Raw genomic sequence first — 23,181 nt, forward strand, 5'->3', positions numbered from 1 at the left:
TTTAATTAGTTATGTATTATCCCCTACTGGCAGAAGTAAGGAGCGCAAACACCAAAACTGGTCATCAACATCTGCATGCATGAGGGTAAGAGAATGAACACTGTAAGCAACAGCACATGTTTCATCTCACGTTGGAGCTGTTGAGGAAGTTCCCGATGGCAAGGAGCGTGGCTAGGATCCTTTTAAACGTCTGATTGGATGACAGCTGCTCCATTCCCAGCTTCAGGTCAAACAAAGGCTCAGCAATTTCCTGCAAAACATCACAAACTAACATGAATATATATATATATATATATATATATATATATATATACATACACATACACATACATATATACATACATACACACACACAACCGTTCAAAAGTTTGGGGTCACCCAGACAATTTTGTGTTTTCCATGAAAAGTCACACTTTTATTTACCACAAGTTGTAAAATGAATAGAAAATATAGTCAAGACATTGAGAAGGTTAGAAATAACAATATTTATTTGAAATAATAATTTTTTTCCTTCAAACTTTGCTTTCGTCAAAGAATCCTCCATTTTCAGCAATTACAGCATTACAGACCTTTGGCATTCTAGCTGTTAATTTGTTGAGGTAATCTGGAGAAATTTCACCCCACAGTGCTAGAAGCCCCTCCCACAAGTTGGATTGGCTGGATGGGCACTTCTTGTGTACCATACGGACAAGCTGCTCCCACAACAGCTCAATGGGGTTTAGATCAGGTGAGTGCGCTGGCCACTCCATTACAGATAGAATACCAGCTGCGTGCTTTTCTCTAAATAGTTCTTGCACAATTTGGAGGTGTGCTTTGGGTCATTGTCCTGTTGTAGGATGAAATTGGCTTCAATCAAGCGCTGTCCAAAATGGAGTGATAGCCTTCCTTATTCAAAATCCCTTTTACCCTGAACCAATCTCCCACCTTACCAGCACCAAAGCAACCCCAGACCATCACGTTACTCCCACCTTACTTGACAGATGGCGTCAGGCACTCTTCTAGCATCTTTTCAGTTGTTCTGTGTCTCACAAATATTCTTCTGTGTGATCCTCAAACTTTGATTCGTCCATCCATAACACTTTTTTTTCCAGTTTTCCTCTGGCCAATGTCTGTTCTTTTGTCCATATTAATCTTTTTCTTTTATTGGGCAGTCTCAGTATGGTTTTTTCTTTGCCATTCTGCCCTGAAGGACAGCCTCTTCACTGTAGATCAGGGGTCACCAACCTTTTTTAACCTGAGAGCTACTTTATGGGCACTGAGTCATACAAAGGGCTACCAGTTTGAGACGCTCTTCTGAAATAACAAATTTTCTCAGTTTGCCTTTAGTTACACATTATTAATAATAATAATAAATGATAATCATCTATGTGAACACACTGATCATGTTGCAAGACACTGATCACATTAAAGATTTCACAAAATAATTATCAACAATGAGCAAGGAGGGAAGCAGATATCAGCATTCAGCACTTTATCTTTACTAATCTTAGTAATTGTTAAATTTCCAGATGACACTTACATCACTACATCTCATAGGAAAAGTGTCCCATTTTCACTATCCATTGACAAACCTTTTTAACAAAACAAATAATATACATTGCACCATGTTTCATAAAGTTATCAATTATGTAATGTTAAAGAAAAATAAGCTTACATATTTTTAAATAAATCTCGGTTGCGTTGTGTGACTTTTTCACCGGTGAAAAAAGCCTGTTGTTTACCCAAAGCTGCGTTTAGCTCTGGGCTTGTTCTGCCCATAGTGTGCGCCCCCGTGGGGAGCGCGCGTCCCCGTGGGTAGTTAGTGTGGAGCTTTGTGAGACGTAGTGAAGTGTCCCTCCACATTGTGCCGCTTTGCCGTCACCACAGTCGCTCCGCAGATGAGATACACGCAAGTTTCTTTTACTGTCTTAAATCGTTGTGAAAGTGATCTCTTTATTTTCTACCATGTTTTGGAGTAAGAAACTGGATTCAGCGCATCCTCACAGCGCTCGCGAGTGGAGCACTGGTTTTGTCACGCGCAATACTGACCTTTGAAGTGAGTAGGTAAAAGTTCACCTTAACTAATCTAAACTTCACATATAATGAACATATGTTTAAGATATTGTCATTTTTAAATCTATATAAACGCAAGGGTGATAAAAAAAAATAGCAACAGAATAAAATAAAATTTTAGATGCAGCTCATTAGTGAGTGCTATTTTTAGAATGGGTCTGCGGGCGACCCATGTGGGGCTTGGGGGCGACATGGCGCCTGCGGGCACATTGTTGGTGACCCCTGCTGTAGATGTTGACACTGGCGTTTTGCGGGTACTATTTAATGAAGCTGCCACTTGAGGACCTGTGAAGCATCTATTTCTCAAAGTAGAGACTCTAATGTACTTATCTTCCTGCTCAATTGTGCAGTGGGGCCTCCCACTTCTCTTTCTACTCTGGTTAGAGCCTGTTTGTGCTGTTCTCTGAAGGGAGTAGTACACACCATTGTTGGAAATCTTCAGTTTCTTGGCAATTTCTCATATGAAATAGCCTTCATTTCTAAGAACAAGAATAGATTCCAGATACTCAACCTGCTCAAAGGAAGGCCAGTTTTATACCTTCTCTAACCAGCTAAACTGTTTTCAGCTGTTCTTACATGATTGCACAAGGGTTTTCTAATCATCCATTAGCCTTCTGACACAATGAGCAAACACATTGTACCATTAGAACACTGGAGTGATAGTTGCTGGAAACAGGCCTCTATACACCTATGTAGATATTGCACCAAAAAACAGACATTTGCAGCTAGAATAGTTATTTACCACATTAACATTGTATAAAGTGTATTTCTGTTTAGTTTAAAGTTATCTTCATTGAAAAAACAGTGCTTTTCTTTTAAAAATAAGGAAATTTCTACTATTTCTCACTATTAAAACTCACTATTAATGAAATAATGAAGAGTGATTGAGTGACTGTACCAGAATACAGTTATTCAAAATTAGTATTGTAAATAAGCATGCTAGATACATGTTTGCAGTTAATTCCCAAAATAATCATCTATATTTGTTGTAAATAACTATAAGCTAAAGTTTTGTAAATATCAACTCGAGGAACAATTTATACAAATGCAGTTTAGCATCTAACCAGAAATGCAATGAAACAAGTACTATATGAAAAGTCTATAACAGTTCCTGTTCCTGTACAACTGTTCCTTGTTACTGTGCGAGTGAAAATAAATAACATCTGAGGTGAGCATTACATTTTAAATAGACCATTTTGCATTCAGGTGAGTACCTTCTCTAGAGTCTCGTAATTGAGCTTGAAGGCCCAGAGCTGGAGTCGGGAGGTCAGTGCGCTGATGGAGGCCAGGCTGAGGAGGAACTGTTCAGCCGTGCCCAGAGGAATATCGGGGTTAGCCAGCTGCGCCTCCTGTATCATCTGCTTCTCCTCCTCTGTGGGCACCATGGTCAAGATCTTCTGCTCAGAGAAACAATAGCCAAGTAAAGTTAAACCAACCAATTAAACCAATCCATTTGCTATACAGTACTGATATTACACTATATGTCTAGTCCTGGCTCAGTCCTGGCTCAGTCTCGGTTTAGTCACGGTTTAGTCACGGGTTAGTCACGGTTTAGTCAGGAGCTAGGTTGTGCTCACATTTGTCTTTGCTCATCTTCTAGTCCTGGTATAGTCTAGGATTAGTCCTGGTTAAGTCCAGGCTTTGTACTGATTTAGTCTGCATTTGCACTTCTAGTCCTGTTCTGGTCCCGGTCTAGTCCCGGGCTAGTCCCGGTCTAGTCCCGGGCTAGTCCCGGGCTAGTCCCGGTCTAGTCCCGGTCTAGTCCCGGTTTACGTTGTATTTAAACATTTTGTCCTGGTTTAGTCCAGGTCCAGTCCTGGTCCAGTCCTGGTCCAGTCCTGGTCCAGTCCTGGGTTAAGTCCGACATTTGATATAGAGTGCATGTAGGTGTGAACATAACCATAGACCTCTTTTGCTTTTTTCACAGACAAGAGTCTTTTTGTATTTTTTACAGACCTTACTTTAACTATGTAGGAGAGCAGACTGCATCCTGTTAAAGCCCAGCCTGAGCCAGTGCCAGTCTAGAGTCTAACTTAGGCCCTAAAGCTTCTGTACCTCGATGCCTTCTTTAGAGATGGCGAATTCATCGAAGTTGAGTATTGCACTTTTAATGACATGAACAGCAGGAAGCACAGTCATTCCGATGTTTATGGCATTGCTCCTCTTTGGGTCCAGCACCAGGATCTCAGGCTTCTTCAGTTCGGGCCCTTTCTGCGGACATATCACACAGATAGTATTTTAGGGACATAATGGTGGAGCCGGACAGCCTCTTGCTTGTGTGGCTCTGAAGGATTTTAATTTGTTATTAATTTAATTCAAACTCAGAGGAAAAATGTGTGTGAAAAAACGTAGTGTTTAACTAGCATGCTAACAGCCCATTTTATGGTTCACGAAGTATAAAACACTATAATTGAATGTCATGACTAATGCTGACAGAAACAGTAGTCTCATTTTGACCCTAAGAGCCATTTTTTATAATTTGGAGCCGGGTTCCAAATTTGGAATTCCTTGAGGATCATAGCAACCAAAAATCCAATACGAAGCGAGGCTGCTGAAGGTAATGCCCCTTCCTGGTTTAGCAGAGAGCAGGCGCTTAGCAACGCTGTCAATAAAACCTGTTGCTAACGCTATAAGAAGTGACCTCGGGGAAAGGACATGCCTAATTTGTCTCTTATTAATGTTCATATCTTGATATACGGACAAAATAGTGACATAAAAATACCAGGATCATGTAAAGTCATGTCAATACAAACATTTTAAGGTCAGAATGACCAGAGTCGATGGAGCTGGAAAAGCGCCCATGAGCACTTCCTATTAGGAAGACCATGGCTAGCAGGTTAGCTATTTCCATTTATATGTACCATCTATGCACAGCCCCTTTAATAATACAGTCCTGTTACCTTGGTCATGGGCAGTTCTTTGGCCTTGGACTCAAACAGGTGTTCCAGTTTGGCGGTATCCACAGTAACCTTATCCAGTGACGCCCACACGGTCCCGCGCCCAAACCTGCATTTCTGAGGTCCTCCGTCCGCCTGCTTCAACTCCCTCCAAAACAACTTCACCGTCTTTTTCTTCTTTTTAGGCACATCTCCTAACACAGAGCTGAGAGAAGGATGGGGTGGGGCTAAGGGAGCAGCGCCCCAGAGTGGCGGTGGAAGAGGGGGAGGTGGGGGTGCGCCTGACAGAAACCCGGGAAGAGGAGGGGGAGGTGGGGGTATGCCTAATGCAGACCCAGGCAGAGGAGGTGGGGGAGGAGGTCCAAAGCCAAGGGGAAGTGGAGGAGGTGGGGGAGGAGGTGGTCCAGAGCCAGGGGGAGGAGGGGGAGGAGGTGGGGCCCCTGATAAACGAGCAGCTGAAGTTGAATCCATAGTGTCCATGTCCAGTACGTCGATGTCCTCTTCATCGAGCAGGTCTGTGAATGAAGACAACAAAATCTCTATTAATTAAATCATATAGAGGGGGTATTTTACGTCTATGGGGTATTGACTCCTAAAATATAACATTTAGATCACCATGTTACCTTTTATTGTTTTGAAAATGATAGATTTGCCAAAAACATTCACATTTTTATAAGTTTTACTTTCATTTTTGACACTCTGAGTCGCCCCAATGTTTGCTCTCTGTGCTAAATCACTCCTCCTTCAGATTACTATCACAACACAATCAGCGTGCATCCCGCTAATAAAACTACTGCACATAACATCAGGTTTGTCAAGTTGCTGTGCTCAGTTTTGTATCATGTTTTTGTATATTTATGGAGAGTTATGTGAGAGCATGAGTGATGTAGGCTTGGGGGCGAGGTATTGCACAGAATCTTACAGCTAAACATAAGGAGAGTTTGAGTCATTAAGTGATCTCTCCCGGGCCCTATTCAAACATGCAAGGATGACATCAAAAACATCTTCAGGCATGTTTTTGATTACAACATTACAACATGGCAGAAAGCTGAAAACATTTTTGATTTTGCATAATACCCCCTCTGTTACATATTGCTGCTTGACCTGGGAGTTGCTGTATTTGATAAAAATTCTAAATTCTAAAAATTCTAAAATGTAATATTTGGGATATAAACTAATGTGTGGGATATAAAATAATATTTGGGATATAAACTAATGTGATACAGTCAATTAGACTATTTTTTTTCTATTTCCATGCAGAGACCTGAGAAGTCAAGGTCCTTGATGCGGAGGGCGGAGGCAGAGGGCTGGATCTGGTCCCAGGCCTCGGAACCTCCTCCTGGGCACAGGGTAGTCATCTGAGTCCCCTCCAAACGCTTTGCTTGGTTCTCCATGTCCACACTGGACTGAGGCCGGAGGCTGCGGCTCTGAGGACGTAAACACAGTCAGACACATGAACTGGAGCCGCAGGTTCTGAATGCACCAAACATACTGTCACATTCATGAAGGCCTGCAATACTCTTCAAATATACAGCCCTACATCAGGAGAGGTAGGGCTGCAACTAACATTATTTTAGTAGCCAGTGGTGGATGAAGCACTCTGTATTGTTATGTAAGTAAAAATACAGATACAGAGGTAAAAAATTTCAAGTCAAAGTATTTAAGTACACTTTTAAAAATATACTTTAAGCATAAAAAGAAAGTATTTCACACAAGTGTTGTTAATTTGTTAAAGTGTAAATGTAGTGGAATAGATAAAAATAATAATAAAAATAAATAAATAAATAAATAAATAAAATTATTATTATTATCATTATTATCATTATTATTATTATTATTATTATTATTATTATTATTATTACTACTGGTACAATTATTATTATTATTACTACTACAATAATTATTATTACATATTCTTATATAACAGTAGCAGTAACATATTCTGGTTAACAGTAACAATACAAATCTATCTCTTAGTTTTTTCTGAATTTTATGTATTTATTTTTGTTTGCTCAAAGCCGGAGCTTGAACTCAAAAACTTTAATCAGGATATTACCACGAACATGGTAAAAACAACCCCTCAAACAACCCCTCAAAAAATATAAAAAGTACTGCAGTGGAGTAAAAGTAAAAAGTATCCACTGTAACATGCACTTAAGTGGAGCACAGATACAGCTATAACTACAGTACTTTACTACTTGTACTAGTATAGTATTATAGTAGTAGGAGTAGTATAAAATAGTCAGCAATTCATTTTTAGATTATTTGACTAGTCACACATAATTTCTGTTGTTCATTGAGACTTTTTAAATACATTATCAACTAAATAAAACAAAAGACTGAAATTTGGTGATTGAAGATTTCTAAACAGAAAATACTTAAGAATTATTCAGTGTATTATTTTCTTATATTTGACTAGTCACTATTAATCAGTTACTATTTGTAGTCCTCGTAAGACGTGTTTGTTTAAACATGTCAAACAAACAGATCATATCATGGGCCATCTACAGGTGAGACAGGTACAGATATGTACTAAATAACTGTACAATCAGTCACCAGCTGCTTACTTTTAACACAATCATGAGGAAAAGTAACATCCAAATTTAATACAATGCAAAAGCAGAAAAAAAATGATGATAATAATATGATAACAATACTAATAACAATAATAACAACAAAAATAATAATACAGTGCATTTTGAGCTTTGGAGCTGTAGACAGACACAGGGTGAATGAAACAAAACACAACTCCATGTATGTTTTTGATGAGGTAACACCATTATAACATGGCTTATAGCTCATAGGAGTCAGTTTTGTGTAATATAAAACCTTTAAATGGCATTTTTGGACTGAAAACAACTGTGCTATGGATATTAGTTAGCACGTAGCTGGTTAGCCTCTGTAATTTCTTTGAACTCTTAATATTTGGTTTGGAAAATGTACTTCCAGAACCAGAGCGGACTTGGAAGTGGGCGAAACTGTTGAGCTTCAGTTAATCTAGTGCAAGATGAAATTTGCAATAAAAATATTTTGCCTCTGTTGGGGTTTGTTTAAAATCACCTGTTGCTCCTCAGCGAGTCGAGCCAGAGCGGCTTGTGCCGACCCCTCCAGTCCTTCCAGCTCTGCCCTGCGGGAGTTGCTGCTCTCTGTGGGACTGTCCACTGAGCGGGTGATACTGGACAGACGCTCCAGCACACGACCCACACTACCTGCATCTCCTCCAGACACCACCATCACCAGAGGCCTGCGGGCTGGGGGTGTAAAAATGTTAAGCTTTTCTTAACAAGGAAGTCCCAAGGGTGTCCCAGCCAAGACAGCAGTACAGATCAATACAGAAACATACATTTAGACAATCACAAGAATGTTGTTAGTTATATTACAAAATATAGATATAATTTTCCTAAGTTTTTGCATTCCTTTAACTCAACAAGTTCTTCCAGTGCTTTTGTAATTGATTCCAGGATGTCGATGCAGAATAGTGAAATCCTGCTTTGCCACTTTTTTGTAAACCCTTGGTGCAGAAAGTAGCACTGAGTCTTGAGGGGGGCTTAAGAATATGGTCCATCTGCTCTTTGTTTAATTTAAAATGCTGAGAATTTCATACAGCATCAAGGTGCAAAATGTCTTCACTGGGTTATGCAAGAGAAGTCAAAATGGTTGTACAGTAGGATTTGAATATTTGAATGAGTGAGTTTTCAGGGCTTTTTTGAAGATTGGAAGTGAGGACGGATAAAAAAACAAAACAAAAAACAAAACAAAACTTGGATGGGTTATCCCTGGGAATACCACGTGCAACAGCTGGACAGCAGTGGCTCTAGTGGAAACTGTTGTTGTATCCTTAGGCAAGACACTTCACCCACATTGCCTAGTTAGGGATACATGATCCAGCTTGTTCAATTCTGATACCAATTTCTATACTATAGCTTTAAGTATATGTTGATAAAAAAAATAAAAAAAAATCTAAATGTGTTATCTCTCTAGTAACAACAGAACAACTTTGTATTAAATAAAAATTCAAACATTATGCAGCCTTTGTGGATAAGAACAATCAGAAAAAATATTACATCAATTATTATGATGTCCACTATCCAATCTAGCAAGTTTTCCAGCATCAGCACTGATATGCGATACCAGTATCAGATCAGTGCATCCCTATGTGCCTAGTATCAATACCTGGTATGAAGGCCTAGTATCAATGCCTAGTATGAATATGGCGAGTGATGAATAAATGAAGAAAGCACTGTAAAGAGCTTTGAATGTCTTGAAATGTATGATTATGATTATGAAACAGCTCAGACACTCACGTCTCTCTGAAGTAAGCTGTGGGGGGCCCTCCTCAGTGGAATTCAGAGGATCGGGGCTGGTCTTGGAGTAGAGCATATTCAGGACAAACTTCTTATCTTCAGACAGAGTGCTGACCGGTCTCTGGTTTGGAGCTGCTGTGAACAGAGAGATGACAAGTAATGGAGGAAATATATGTGAAAAATGTATGTGACCCAATAGTAAAACAGTTGAATATGATCTTAAATCTTAATAAATTAAATTAATTAATAAATGAATTAATTAAAATCTTAATAGTTCATTTTAAACGGTTTGCAGAGGTGCAAACTTATTCCTAACACTTTCTTAATTATTCACCTTGATGAGTTTATAAGCACATTCAGCACAGCAGAGTTTCACTATCACTCCACTAACAACAACTCGCATGCTAACACCAAACTAGCATGACTCCCAGGATTACGGAGGATAAGTGCTTTATAACACTGACAGCACACAGTGGCTTCATTTTGAGCTGCCTTTACAATAATCTATACTGGACTGGAGCAAGGCAAATGTGACTTTATTACATGAAAAAAAACAACTTTATATAAGTTGGGAGTTGCTGGTAACCAATTACTCACCTGTTTCATTTTGTGAGTCTGTGTGTCCATTTGTGTCTGAACTTCTGCTTGTTGGACCTGTACGATGAAACAATATGCCTTTATTTTTTTCCACAGAGAAAATACTTCCTGAAATACCCTAATACATCTAATACTACTGCTTAGATGTGTAATACCCCCTCTTAAAAGAGATTTTCAGGTTTTAAAAAATGTGTGTGTAAACATTTTTGATCAGTGTAATGAATTTGTGAAATTGTAATATGAACAGGCTGACTCAAATAAGACCCACGAAAGCCTGACTGCTCTAGGTGGAGGGGAGAGGTTACTACTATAGGCTTCATATTACTCTGTGGAGTGTGTTCCTCTGTTGTGACGTTGGATGCTTCCTCTTTCGTGGGCGGGTTCGAGGTGACGAAGTCATCAGTCGAGGCTAGGCGAGGACGTTGATGTTTACTCCGTCTCCTTTTTTCCCACTGGGTTGCTGCCAGGTTACGTAGAAAGTTATCTCTGCAGAAAAACAATACAAGAAATTATAAGGTTAAATGTATTATAATAAGTCTGATGACAAACGATCAAACCAGTGGATTTTTCACAAGCTACCATTAAAGTTGTTGAAATGAGTGCTTTACTCTACTTACTTTAAAGTCACAGTATGTAACTTTTTAGCCAAAAAATACACTAAAATAAAAGCATGTAGGTTTGTTTGTTTTTTCATTGTGGTTATTGCACTCAAAAACATGCATCCTTACTCTGAGTGGGTTTGTATCTCCACAAACCTAACTCTTATTTGGCCTAGAGCAGGGACTCCTGCTTGTTTCCACAGAAATGTTGTTACTTTGGTTATAATATTCCACAGTATGGCCTAAAATGTATCTCCGTGGAGCATGTTCTAAACTATGCAGATGATGTGCCACCTCCAGAAAGTTACATACTGTATCTTTAATGGGCTAATACAATTCATTAACAATATGCAATCGATTTTGATATCTACAGTTAAAAGTTTGAATCATCACACCAGTATCGTGCTAGTATCATGCCGGCATCACATCGGCATCACACCATCTCCAAGTTCAATATCCCTTAAGACCTAAATAGGTCTGTAGCATTGGCAAACAACACCACCTAATGGTCACCCACTAAAACTACACACATCAAATGTATCAAACCACATTATACATCAGCATATGAATCACATCAGTTAAACCACACCCACGCAGAAAATACTGGTTACATGATTTGCTGTATATAGAGGAAACTGGCCTAGTGGTCTACAGTGTAGACTGGGAAGGAATGAATCTCTATTTTATATTTATATTGCCATACTTGCTTATATACAAATACTATATCCCATACTGTATTCAAGCGGTAATGACAATGTTACTCAGTGGGAGGTTTGGTCCTGACGTTATTAAATATGCCAAATAGAAACCAATATGTATCAATAAAACTATATCTTATATTAGTCTGGCCAACCTGATTAAGTGCTTTTCTTATACTGCACTAAGTCTGGGACCAGGTCTTCCTATGTCCAATTGTATCAAAACAAACAGGGCTATTGCCTAGCAATTAAAAAAAAAAAAAAGGTCCTGGTCCAGTCCTGGTCCAGTCCTGGTCCAGTCCTGGTCCAGTCCTGGTCCAGTCCTGGTCCAGTCCTGGTCCAGTCCTGGTCCAGTCCTGGTCCAGTTCTCTGTAATCAGTCTGCTCAAGGAAGGTTTAGTGGCAGTATTTAGTCCCAGATTCTGGACTCTGGATTTATGTCTTTCTATTGTTTGTGTCTGAACCACAAACGGATTGAACCCATGTCTAGCAGAAACACGTCTCCACACAGCTTTAGAGACACCACAAAAGACAGTTTAAATCCAGACATAATCACTGTGAAGTTACACTGAGACATGGACTTTAATATGTGCAGTGTGAATCTTAAATGTGAACTATTGCAAAGGTTATTTGTAAATTTGAGAAAAGGCCTGGAATTCAATTTCAGAGATTCTGACCTTTTTGACTTAAGGCAAGATGGCAGTGTTGGGAAGTAAATGAATACAAATACCAAAATCATGTGTTCCAAATTCTAATTTCTCTCTCTCATTCATTTAGTGGTATTCAGAATTCAGTTACTGTTCTAAAATCCAAGAATAGATGTAATATTTGATGATGCTAACAATTAGCCTTGAAACATTACAAATACATGACAAAATACATTTTAATGCATGTATTCTGTAACTCAATATATTTTCAAAGTATTCTTCCCATCACTGCCAGTCTGGAGCATTCATTTTCATCATTAAAAGGCCCATATTACGCTGTTTTCTGATGTTCTGTTCTAATGTTGCTTCCTCATCACAAACATACCTGGAGTTGTGTTTTGTTTCATTCACACGTTTAACACACAAACCCTGCATATTCAGGTTGCATTCTTTTCTCAAACAGAAACCACTCTGTTCCACCTAGTGATGTCATGTGTCATGTGTACAGGAAGTGCTCCACTGTGTTTTTAAACTCCATACACCTCTGCTAGAATAATCTGGATGATTTCAGCCCCGGAACTGCCAATTGCTAAGAAAATTACTTCTTCCTGACATCACAAGGTGGAACAGAGCATTTTGAGCTTTGGAAATATAGACTGAGTAATAATAAGGGGTTACTCAAACATGTGAATAAAACAAAACACCACTCCAGGTATGTTTTTGAGGAGGTAACAGCATTATAACATGGCTTGAATCTCACAAGAGTCAATTTTAATGTAATATGGGACTTTTAAACATTTCAAAAGAGAGATAGAAGAGATAGAGTACCAGTCTGATATCAAGTTACATCATCTTGTCCAAGAAATCTGCACCCAAATATGACTACACCGTTTTTTTCACAACAAAAAACTCCCAGTGCACACAGATTCTACAACCCCAACGCCTTCATTCCTCCACCATATCCCAGCATGCATTGGGCGAGGGCCAGCGTTACTTACTTAAACATCTTGAAAATGGGTTTGTCCTGATTTACATTAACATCCTCTGCGCTGTAAGGACATATTAACACATAACTCAAATATGTAGACACTTTTGTAAACATATAAGTTAAAATCATTTGATTCGCCTTCACCGTCTGCTCCAAATATTTGAGGAAGCACTTGAAAATTTTGAGAGGAAAATAAATCAGGATTCCTGTACCATAATTATCAGTATTTTAGTAGTGTCCTTATTAGACAGTATTTAGGTAGAAATTTTTAAATGCAAAACCATGATCTTTATAATATACAGAGAATTATACCATCAAGAGAGTTTGGCATCCAGCTGCTTCTGATTGAAATGTTTGGGTTTTCTCCATAAGGTGGACTATTTCACTTTCTGACGGGGTGAGTGAAAGACAAGTTTAATGTCATACTGTTATGTTGCTAGGTGACACAATAACATCTCCATGGAGATAAGCAGTTGAACGTATAGTGCATCTTTATATATTTATTAATAATCTTTGAAGAAACTATTATGTAATGGTATATGGTCAATGTTGGGAAACAATTGAATACATGTACCAAAAATACATATTCAGAATACTCATTTACTATATTCTCGTACAGTTAAGTTTTCATTCAGAATGCAGTTACAGTTACTAAAATCTAAGGGATATATTGCAGTATTTGATCACACAATTTTGGGTTCAAACTGGACCATTTTAGAGAGAAAAATCGAAAAGAACACACTACTCTGATTTGTAATGTATTCTGATACATGGGCCAAACACATTTTACTGCAGGTATTCAGTATTCTGTAACTAAGTGCATTTTCACAGTATTCTTCCCATCACTGCGTACAGTCTAATTCCTTACTCCTACGTCTGAAGATTGGCCTGATAAAAAAATTAAAAAATTAAAAATTAGTTGCCTACTTTTTCAAGGTCAGATTTGACATTGTGAATCATTTTTTATTTTTAAATTAATTTCATGTTTGTAGCTGGATGCCAAAGCCTCTGAGCTGACCATAAAAAGCAGGGATAGAGATCAGGACAGAGACAGAAGAGAATGTACTCACCAAAACACGGGCTCATCCTCGTCCTCCCCAGAGCTGGAGAGGAGCAGGACAGGGGAGAACAGAGGGTTTAGAAAGAAGAAGAAGTTTAAGCAAAAATGTCATATGAATTTAAAGTAGAAACGGAGACAGAGCTGTAACAGAATGTACGAGTTAAGAAAAGGGAAATTAGCTGATGAGTAAAACACAGAGCTGTAAACAAGGGAATGTGAAAAATGCTGAAATAATAAAAGGCACACTAACAAACATTTACACATAGACACATATAGAATCATGTTTGAAATTAAATAATGTTACGATATTAGAATAAGAGATTTACTATGAGTTGTTTTAAAACGCCAATTTGAATATTCTTAACTGGAAAATGTGAAATGAAATTTAGAAATAAAATTCAGTAATTAGCTGATTTTAAGTAGAATAATATAGTCCATACGAAATAATTTCTTAAGCCATCGTAGTTCAACATTGTGATTTTAAATTGCTCAAATAAAAAATATAATAAAAAAATGTGACATTACAATTTACCTTCAACCAATGTAAAACATAGCCCATACAATATAGAGTAGTTTTTTCCCTTTATAGCCAACAACACTGTCATTTTAAGTAACTCAAATAAAAATAATGAAAATAAATAAATACAATAGAAACTAGGAGAATGGAACATGTATTAATGTGAGTATGACGGTGGTGGATACAGATATTAGCCTAAAAAACTGCATTATGGCATAGGGTACACAAATACAGCATTAAAAGCAAAAAGAAAAGCCAATTAATAGGTATTTTTAAAAAGTCAGTATCAAATTCTACAGTCAGAATTAAATTAGTTTGAATCTATTGCTAACGGTAACCACACATTCTGACCTAAAATGGTGCCCATGCACTTACTTGAAGCTGGTTTTGCTCTCGCTCTTGTTCTGCTGCTGAGAAGACTGCTGCTCCGAGTGGGATGGGTCAGGCGACGATGGGCTAAAGATGGACAATATAAAAAAAAATAAAATAAAAAAAAAGCATTAAACACACACAAAAGGAGTGAACGGCCGAGTATGAAGACACTGCAGTTTGAAAAAACTGAGTTCTGCCAAAGCTTCATTCCAGTCATGTTAGCAGAATCACAGAGGCAATGAATTAAAGTAATGTGTTTTCAGCCGCATACATGAGCAGCTAGCATCCAGTGCTGAGGGGAGACAATGGAAAAACACAGACTAGCATTGAAAAAGGTGACATTTAGAAATATTTTAAGCTAACCAAATTTTAAGTGAGATTTGGGAAGTTCTGTTCAAACAAAAGTGCATAAAACTGCACTCACTCACAGGTTTTTGTTATGTACATTTGTTCCAGGACTAATGCTTGAAATGATTTTCCAAAGCTTAATACATTTTTCTTTTTTATATGGTCATTTCAAAGAAAAAATAGTCCCATGATCGATCAACATTTAGATCAATGTTATGCTTTAAAAGGTTTTCCATATTTTTTACAGCTTATTTATTTAGGAACTGTATATAGCCTTCGTCTTAGTACTTCAAATACAACTGAACCTGAACCTCTCAGAGCCTAAATCTGCAGATAGAGGTGAGGACCACAAAAGTTTGTGAATGGATGCAGGTGCTGGGGTTAAGGTAATGATGAGTCAGATAACAAAGAGTCCTTTAGGTTTAAACAAACTTTACATTACAGTTGTCAACCTGAATGAAAGAGTCATGTGAGGCTCATTCTGCTTTCTGACTGGATAATTGTCTTGAACCAAAACACCAAATTGTATCACAAACAACGAGACATTATGTCCAATGTTTTTGTAATGAAGAATAAATCAGCATTACAATTGTTTTCAGTACAAATTGGTTTGAACATGTTTACCTCATATCTGGGGGCACAGTTCAAATCAAAATGTTACATAGAGTTTCTTTAATAATGAGTATTTTCAGAGAGTTTCTGTATGCATGCTTTCCCCCATGTGGCCTGGTGTTGACACAGACCTGTGTGCGCCAGAGGGCTCCTCACTGATGGAGCTGCTCTTGGAGAAAAGCCTGGACTTCCTGCTCAGGCCCAGAGCCGACATGTGGTGACTGAGAAAAGAGCGCCCCCTACAGGTTTAAACACCACAGCGCAGTGAGCAGACAGGACAGGGGAGACGAGGAAGATACCCGATTAGAGGCAGAAAAACCAACACCAAAATCAAAGAATTATTAAAGTCATGGCACAGCAATCTACATATTCATGGGTTTCAGAATGAAGACAAGTTAGAATCATTGCCCTAGCAATTAAAATAAATAAATAAATAAATTTTAAAAAATATATATATAACAGGAAGCTGAAACCCATGAATACAGAATACAGCAGAAAAAGGAACCCACCACCACATTTGTATAAGGTTTTTTTGTTATTGTCATTTTACTACAACCCCAATTCCAATAAAGTTAGGATGCTGTGTAAAAAAACAAAAAACAAAAAAAAAAGATACAGAATAAAAGGATTTGCAAATCCTTTTCAACCGATATTGAGCTGAATAAACTACAAAGACATGATATTTAACTGATAAACTTATTGTTTTTATGTAAATATTCACTCATTTTCAATGTAATGTCTACAACATGTTCCAATGAAGCTGGGGCAGGGACATGTTTACCACTGTGTTACATCACCTTTCCTTTCAACAACAAATCAATAAGCATTTGGGAACTGAGGACACTAACTGTTGAAGCTTTGCAGGAGGAATCCTTTTCCATTCTTGCTGAATGTACAACTTCAGTTGCTCAGCAGTCCGGGCTCTCTGTTGTCGTATTTTGTGCTTCATAATGTGCCAAACATTTTCAATGGGAGACAGATTTGGACTGCACGCAGGCCAGTCTAGTGCCCGCACTCTTTTACTATGAAGCCATGCTGTTGTAACACGTGCAGAATGTTGCTTGGCATTGTCTTGCTGAAATAAGCAGGGACATCCCTGAAAAAGACGTTGCTTGGATGGCAGCATATGTTGCTCCAAAACCTGTATGTACCTTCACAGATGTGCAAGTGACTCATGCCATGGGGAGTAACACACCTCCATAGTATCACAGATGCTGGCTTTTGAACTTTGCACTTTGCAATCATTTTCCTCTTTGGCCCACAGGACACGACGTCCATGCTTTCCAAAAACAATTTGAAATGTGGACTCGTCAGACCACAGCACACTTTTCCACTTTGGGTCAGTCCACCTCAGGTGAGCTCGTGCTCAGAAAAGCCGGTGGCGTTTCTGGGTGTTGTTGATATATGGCTTTCACTTTGCATGGTACAGTTTTAACTTGCAATTAGAGATGTAACGACGAACTGTCTTAACTGGCAATGGTTTCCTTAAGTGTTCCTGAGCCCATGTGGTAATATCCTGTACACATTCATGTATGTTTTCAAGACAGTACCGCCTGAGGGATCGAAGGTCACGGGGATTCAATGTTGGTTTTCAGCCTTCCCGCTTACATGCAGAGATTTCTCCAGATTCTCTGAATCTTTTGATATTATGGACCGTAGATGATGAAATCCCTAAATTCCTTGCAATTGCATGTTGAGAAATGTTGTTCTTAGACTGTTGTTGGATTAATTACTCACGTAGTTGTTCACAAAGTGGTGAACCTCGCTCCATCCTTGCTTGTGAATGACTGAGCCCTTCGGGGATGCTCCTTTTATACCCAATCATGATACTCACCTGTTTCTAATTAACCTCTTCGCCTGTGGAGGTGTATTTTAAGCATTCCTCACCTTTCCAATTCTTTTGTTGCCCCTGCCCCTGGTGGAGTACAGAGGACTAACACAGGACTTTGTGGACTGGTGTCAGCAGAACCACCTCATCATCAATGCAGGGAAGACCAAGGAGATGGTGGTGGACTTCCGCAGACGCCACTCTACTGCCCCCTCAGTGAACATCCAGGGAAGGGGCATTGAGAGAGTGGACTCATACAAGTACCTGGGTGTTCATCTGAACAACAAACTGGACTGGACTCAGCACTATACAGGAAGGGCCAGAGCAGGCTCTATCTCCTGAGGTGACTCAGGTCTTTTGGAGTGAGAGGGCCACTCCTGAAGACCTTCTATGACTCTGTGGTGGCATCAGCCATCCTGTACGGTGTGGTCTGTTGGAACAGCAGCTTCACAGAGAGGGAGAGGAAGAAGCAGGACAAGGTCATCTAGACGTCCAGCTAAGTCCTGGGCTGTCCTCTGGACTCAGTGCAGGAGGTGGGGGACAGGATGGTCCTGGCTAAGGTCTTTTCTATGCTGGGCCATGAGTTTCACCCCCTGCAGGATGCTCTGTCTGCCCCGGAGAGCAGCTTCAGTGACAGACTGATTCACCCTCGCTGTGTGAAGCAGAGGTTTGGCAGGTCTTTCCTTCCTGCTGCTGTCAGACTGTACAGCGAACACTGTTAACACTGAACATGTGTCATTCAACCATACCTATGTGCAATACTAAAGTCACTTTATGGAGATGTTACATTAGAGTCTATTTTAGTTTATTTTTTAAGTCTATTTTTTTATTATTTAAAGCTATTTATGTATTATCTTGTTTTATTGCATTTACCATTTTCCTTCTGTTCTCTAACTGTGCGGTGCAATATTGGAATTTCTCCACTGTGGGACTAATAAAGGCATATCTTATCTTTTCTTATCCCAGCTTTAAAGGAATGTGTTGCAGGCATCAAATTGAAAATGAGCGAATATTTGCATAAAAACAATAAAGTTTATCAGTTTGAACATTGAATATCATGTCTTTGTAGTTTATTCAGTTCAATTTAGGTTGAAAAGGATTTACAAATCATTGTATTCTGTTTTTTTTTTTTTTAGTTTTAGTCCCAACTTCATCGGTATTGGGGTTATATGGGGTATAATAAAAATACAAATGTTTCACAATTTTAGTATATTAAATTGTGAATATAGGTCTTATACTACACAATATTTACTCATGTGAAATTTAAGCCGTGTTATAATGCTGTTCCCTCCTCAAAAACATACTTGGAGTTGTGTTTCATTCACACATTGAGTAATCCTACATTACATTACATTAGTCTGTCTACATCTCCAAAACTCAAAACACTCTTTCACCTTGTGATGTCATGAAACTCAAGTTAACAGCTACTTTTTACCTTTAGTTCAGTAGAGATTGAAAATTCCAGGGATAAAATAATCCAATGATTTCAGTGATGGGACAAGTTTGAGTGCAGAACTCAAGCCTAAATATGGTGGGTTTGCGTGTTAAACGTGTGAATGAAATAAAACGAATCCAGATATATTTGTGATGAGGAAGCAACATTAGAACATAGAAAATAATGTAATATGAGCCCTTTATTTAATAACATTGCCTAAACAAACATAAGCATGAAGCAAAGGTGGAAGGCATTTTCAATCTTTACCTTTCTTGCTCTAAAAGACTACTTCCAATCGCACTTTAACCCAGGTGCCCTTCCTCACTGGGTTTGTAGCATCCTAAGTAAGTCATTCATACTCTATATAAGATATCATGTAAACAGCTAGGCTGTGGTCACTGGGTCCGCTGCCCCTTGCCCACAAAAAACAAACATTCCTGCCAACTGAACTCAGAGGAAAATCAAGTCCAAATAAAATCCTTTCACTTCCCGCTGTGGCCTTGGTCTAAACTTGGTCAGATCTCACAGGAGGTCAGCGCAGAGGCCAGGGCAAACCAAAACAATAACAAATAGTTTGGCCCTTGGTTTGGTGGTCCTATTTTTAAAGGTGCATTATGTAACTTTTCAGTCTCTTTATGTCTCCGTGGTGATGTTATTGCTTTGCCTCGAATGTTCCACAGTAAGGCACTTAAAGCCCCTGTGTCTTTTGCTGTGTACTATTGTCCAGTAATCAGGAGGTGCACTGTTGGCATGCTAGTTGTTGTTAGTGTTAGCGTCACCGGAAAACCCTGCTCTGGCTTTTGTTGTGTTCTGATAAAAGTTGTGAAAAGTGCTAATAAACTCAGAGTGAATAATTTGGATGTTGCTAGCAGTTTAATACCATACTGTGGAACATTCTGAGCAAAGCAAAAACATCTCTATGGAGACAGGTGGTGCACCCTCCATCAGAAAAGCTGCATATTCCACCTTTAAGATGGTGGAGTAGTTTATTCCTTATTTGGTCCTGTTGTTTAGAACGAGTTCACTTCCAAACATGTGAAATTGTAACTATATCATGCTTTTCTTTACAATCCCATAATCACCCAAAAATATTTTTACACTTACGGACTTAGCGGCGCTTTCGTCTCCTGTTCCATTGCAATATTCCCATTTGAGCCAGTGTTCGGGGGCAGCGGAGACCCTCTCTGTGATGTGGCTGGGCTGGAGGCAGAGCTACTGGGGTCAGAGTTCAACACGAGGGGGGACGTGGGTCTACTGTTTTGTTTCGGACTCTCTGAAGATGGAGAAGACAATGGGACAATGGGAGACTGTACATGGTTACCGAGGCTAGGAGAAGTGAGGCTTTGGGTAGGAGATGGGGAGGAGATTGTTGGCGATAGCACGTAGTTGTGTATAATGGGAGAGGTAAGGTTTTCAATAGGGGAGGGGGAAGATAGGGTTGGGGACAGGGCTTGGCTATTGAGGTTGGGAGAAATTATATTTTGAGTAGGCGAGGGGGAGGAGATAGTCGGAGATAGTACATAGTTATTTGCAATGGGAGAGGTACGTATTTGTGGAGGGGAGGGGTAAGATGGAACTGGTGATGTAATACGATTGTTTGTGCTTAAATGGGGAGACGTGATGCCCAGTGTGGGGGAGGGAGAGGGGGATGAGGAAGAGGAGGAGAGGAGATCTGGGAGATTTTGGGATGAAGCTCGTCTGCTCCTGCGTCCTTCCTGATCAGAGCCGACAGTCAGGGCAGCTTTTCGGCGTTCTTTACGGAAGCACGGAGCGGGGTCGTCCACCTCGCCATCTTCATATTTCAAAACGTTCTGAAGAAGTAAATCAATATGGTGATTAATAAAAGAAATTGCCATCATGTGTTGCATTTTGAGGAGGGATACAATAATTTATTTATTTATGTATTTTTTTGCAATATAAAGAAAAGGATCCAATTCAGAGTGCACATTCTAAGCAACTCTAGGAGCATTCACATTTGAAAGAAACTGAAAATTGAACTTTGAATTGAAGTTGAATTGAATTCAACTAATATAACAATCACAACTTGCCCCCCAGTGTCTGTATGTGTGTGTGAATGGGTACGTTGTTCCTTCATGTAAAGTGCTTTGAGCCTTGAGGGTGGAAAAGTGCAATATAAAAATTTGACCATTTACCATTCTAGTGTCTAAATTGCAGCCTTTCCAATTTGATAATGCACCTAATCAAATTGAGGGCTTGAACTATTAGTTCGGAATAGACAATCCAACTATCCTTTTTCTTCCACTTATCCGGGCCGGGTTACAGGGGCAGCGCAATCAAGCAGGAATTCCCAGACTTCCCTCACCCCAGACACGTCCTCCAACTCCTCCAGTGGGACCCCAAGGCGTTCCCAGGCCAGGAGACGTCCTGAACAGATGCCCGAGCCACCTCAGCTAGCTCCTCTCAACGTGGAGGAGCAGCAGCTCGATTCTGAGCTCCTCATCGTATCTCTAAGAAAGCGTCCAACCACCCTGTGGAGGAAACTCGTTGCTTGCATCACTGAAGATGCTGCACCAATCTGCCTGTCAATCTCACCTAAATCCTTCTCCTTACTCGTGAACAAGAGATACTTGAACTCCACTTGACCAACCACCCAGAGAGGGCAAGCTACCTTTTTCTGGTCGAGAACCATGGCTTGATGAAACCATCAGGACAACATCATCTGCAAACAGCAGAGATGAGATCCTGTGGTTCCCGAACTGGACCCCCTCAGGCCCCTGGCTGCGCTTAGAAATTCTGTCCATAAATACAATAAACAGAACCGGTGACAAAGGGCAGCCCTGGCGGAGTCCAACATGTACTGAGAACAGTCGAATGCCTTCTCCGGATCCACAAAGCACATGTGGACTGGTTGGGCAAACTCCTGTGAATCCTTGAACACCTGAGAGAGAGTATAGAGCTGATCCAGTGCTCCGTGACAGGAACACTGCTCCTCCTGAATTCGAGGTTCGACTATCAGTGGAATTCTGCTCTCCAGTACTCTGGTATAGACCTTACCGGGAAGGCTGAGAAGTGCAATTCCCCTGTAATTGGAACACACCCTCAGTCCCCCTTCTTAAACAGAGGGACCACCACCCTGGTCTGCCACTCAACAGGCACTGTCCACAACAGCCATGCGATGTTGCAGAGACGTGTCCGGACTAGACAAGGTCAGGATATTAGAAACATGATGCTAGGCTGATCAGGGCTTTAGATGCAGTATCGAGAGAGAGAAGAGAAGGTGGTATTCATTTAAGAGTCAATCAGAATAAATAAAATGCTTTTCACGAATATTGAAACGCAGATAGAGCAGAGGGCCGTGTGGGGACCATGCAAGCATTACGCGAGAACCACAGACTGCTGTTCATTGAAGAATTCTGCATCTTGCACAGGTCACACTGACTAATTCAATCTATTTTATTAGGCGTCACCAAAATCTATTGACTTTTATCACACCACATCTACACTTATTCAGGCTTAAGAGCAACTCAATGAGACACATTCAGTGTTTGATACTGGGTTTATAAAGCTACAGTATACATTTTCAAAAAGTACTGCTTATGTTGATTTAGGCCAATTCACCAAGTATCCCGACGGTCAAGAAGAACTGGTTTGAGGCCAAGGTTTGGACGCAGCTGTGTTAAACCATCACACTGTTTTTGTTTTTGAGACAAATAAATGTTGAGCTTTCACTTTACTCAAGTACAAGTATAAGTACATTGCAAAGGGAACCCTCTAATCTAGAAGTGTCCTTGTAATGGGCAGACTTATGATCCATCAGGGTTGGTGTAATATAGATCTGACAGTTCAGGACCCAAAGCTCAAACAAAGTTCTATTCTAGTACTAGTACCTCGTATGTGGTGAACTGAGCCCTCAGGTCTGGCTCTGTGGCCTTGTTGTTCAGGTGTTTGTGGATAATCGTCTCCATCCCGAGCTGCTCCAGGCTGTCCGTCACATCATAGAAGGAGTCCTGGTCTGGGAGCGCTGCTAATGTCTGAAAGGAAAATGAATTTGATTGATATTATATAGGGCATGTCTGTATGTATTCACAAAAGGAAACTGCACTCTGTCAACAGGACCAATAATGTTTTTATTTTATTTTATTTTATTTCACAAACTGATTGAATTCTATTTTCTTTTGCATGTTGTGTCTCATTGTGTAATTGATAGAACTTCCCTTGTTGTAAAATAAAGCTTATGTAAGTCTTACTATAATCCAATCACTTCTAA

General features: G+C 39.6%; 1 protein-coding gene across 7 annotated transcripts in view; it reads right to left on the minus strand.

The window, feature by feature from the left end:
• The window catches only part of fhod1 (formin homology 2 domain containing 1), an 86,015-nt gene that overhangs the window by 9,766 nt on the left and 53,068 nt on the right, over positions 1-23,181 (minus strand). The window contains exons 9-23 of one of the 7 annotated variants that reach the window (XM_055232527.1): positions 22,802-22,945; positions 20,058-20,764; positions 15,822-15,929; positions 14,734-14,814; positions 13,852-13,884; positions 12,792-12,842; positions 10,176-10,336; positions 9,851-9,907; positions 9,254-9,388; positions 8,010-8,200; positions 6,214-6,376; positions 4,953-5,464; positions 4,108-4,263; positions 3,267-3,449; positions 131-250 (exon numbers count right to left, since the gene is read on the minus strand). In XM_055232527.1, coding sequence (XP_055088502.1) covers positions 131-250; positions 3,267-3,449; positions 4,108-4,263; positions 4,953-5,464; positions 6,214-6,376; positions 8,010-8,200; positions 9,254-9,388; positions 9,851-9,907; positions 10,176-10,336; positions 12,792-12,842; positions 13,852-13,884; positions 14,734-14,814; positions 15,822-15,929; positions 20,058-20,764; positions 22,802-22,945 — 2,802 coding nt within the window. The remainder of the gene's footprint in view (positions 1-130; positions 251-3,266; positions 3,450-4,107; positions 4,264-4,952; positions 5,465-6,213; positions 6,377-8,009; positions 8,201-9,253; positions 9,389-9,850; positions 9,908-10,175; positions 10,337-12,791; positions 12,843-13,851; positions 13,885-14,733; positions 14,815-15,821; positions 15,930-20,057; positions 20,765-22,801; positions 22,946-23,181) is intronic. The other 6 variants (XM_055232528.1, XM_055232532.1, XM_055232530.1 and 3 more) reach the window with 6 other exon arrangements.

Source organism: Periophthalmus magnuspinnatus, chromosome 3 (genome assembly GCF_009829125.3).
Source record: "Periophthalmus magnuspinnatus isolate fPerMag1 chromosome 3, fPerMag1.2.pri, whole genome shotgun sequence".
Taxonomy (NCBI): domain Eukaryota; kingdom Metazoa; phylum Chordata; class Actinopteri; order Gobiiformes; family Gobiidae; genus Periophthalmus; species Periophthalmus magnuspinnatus.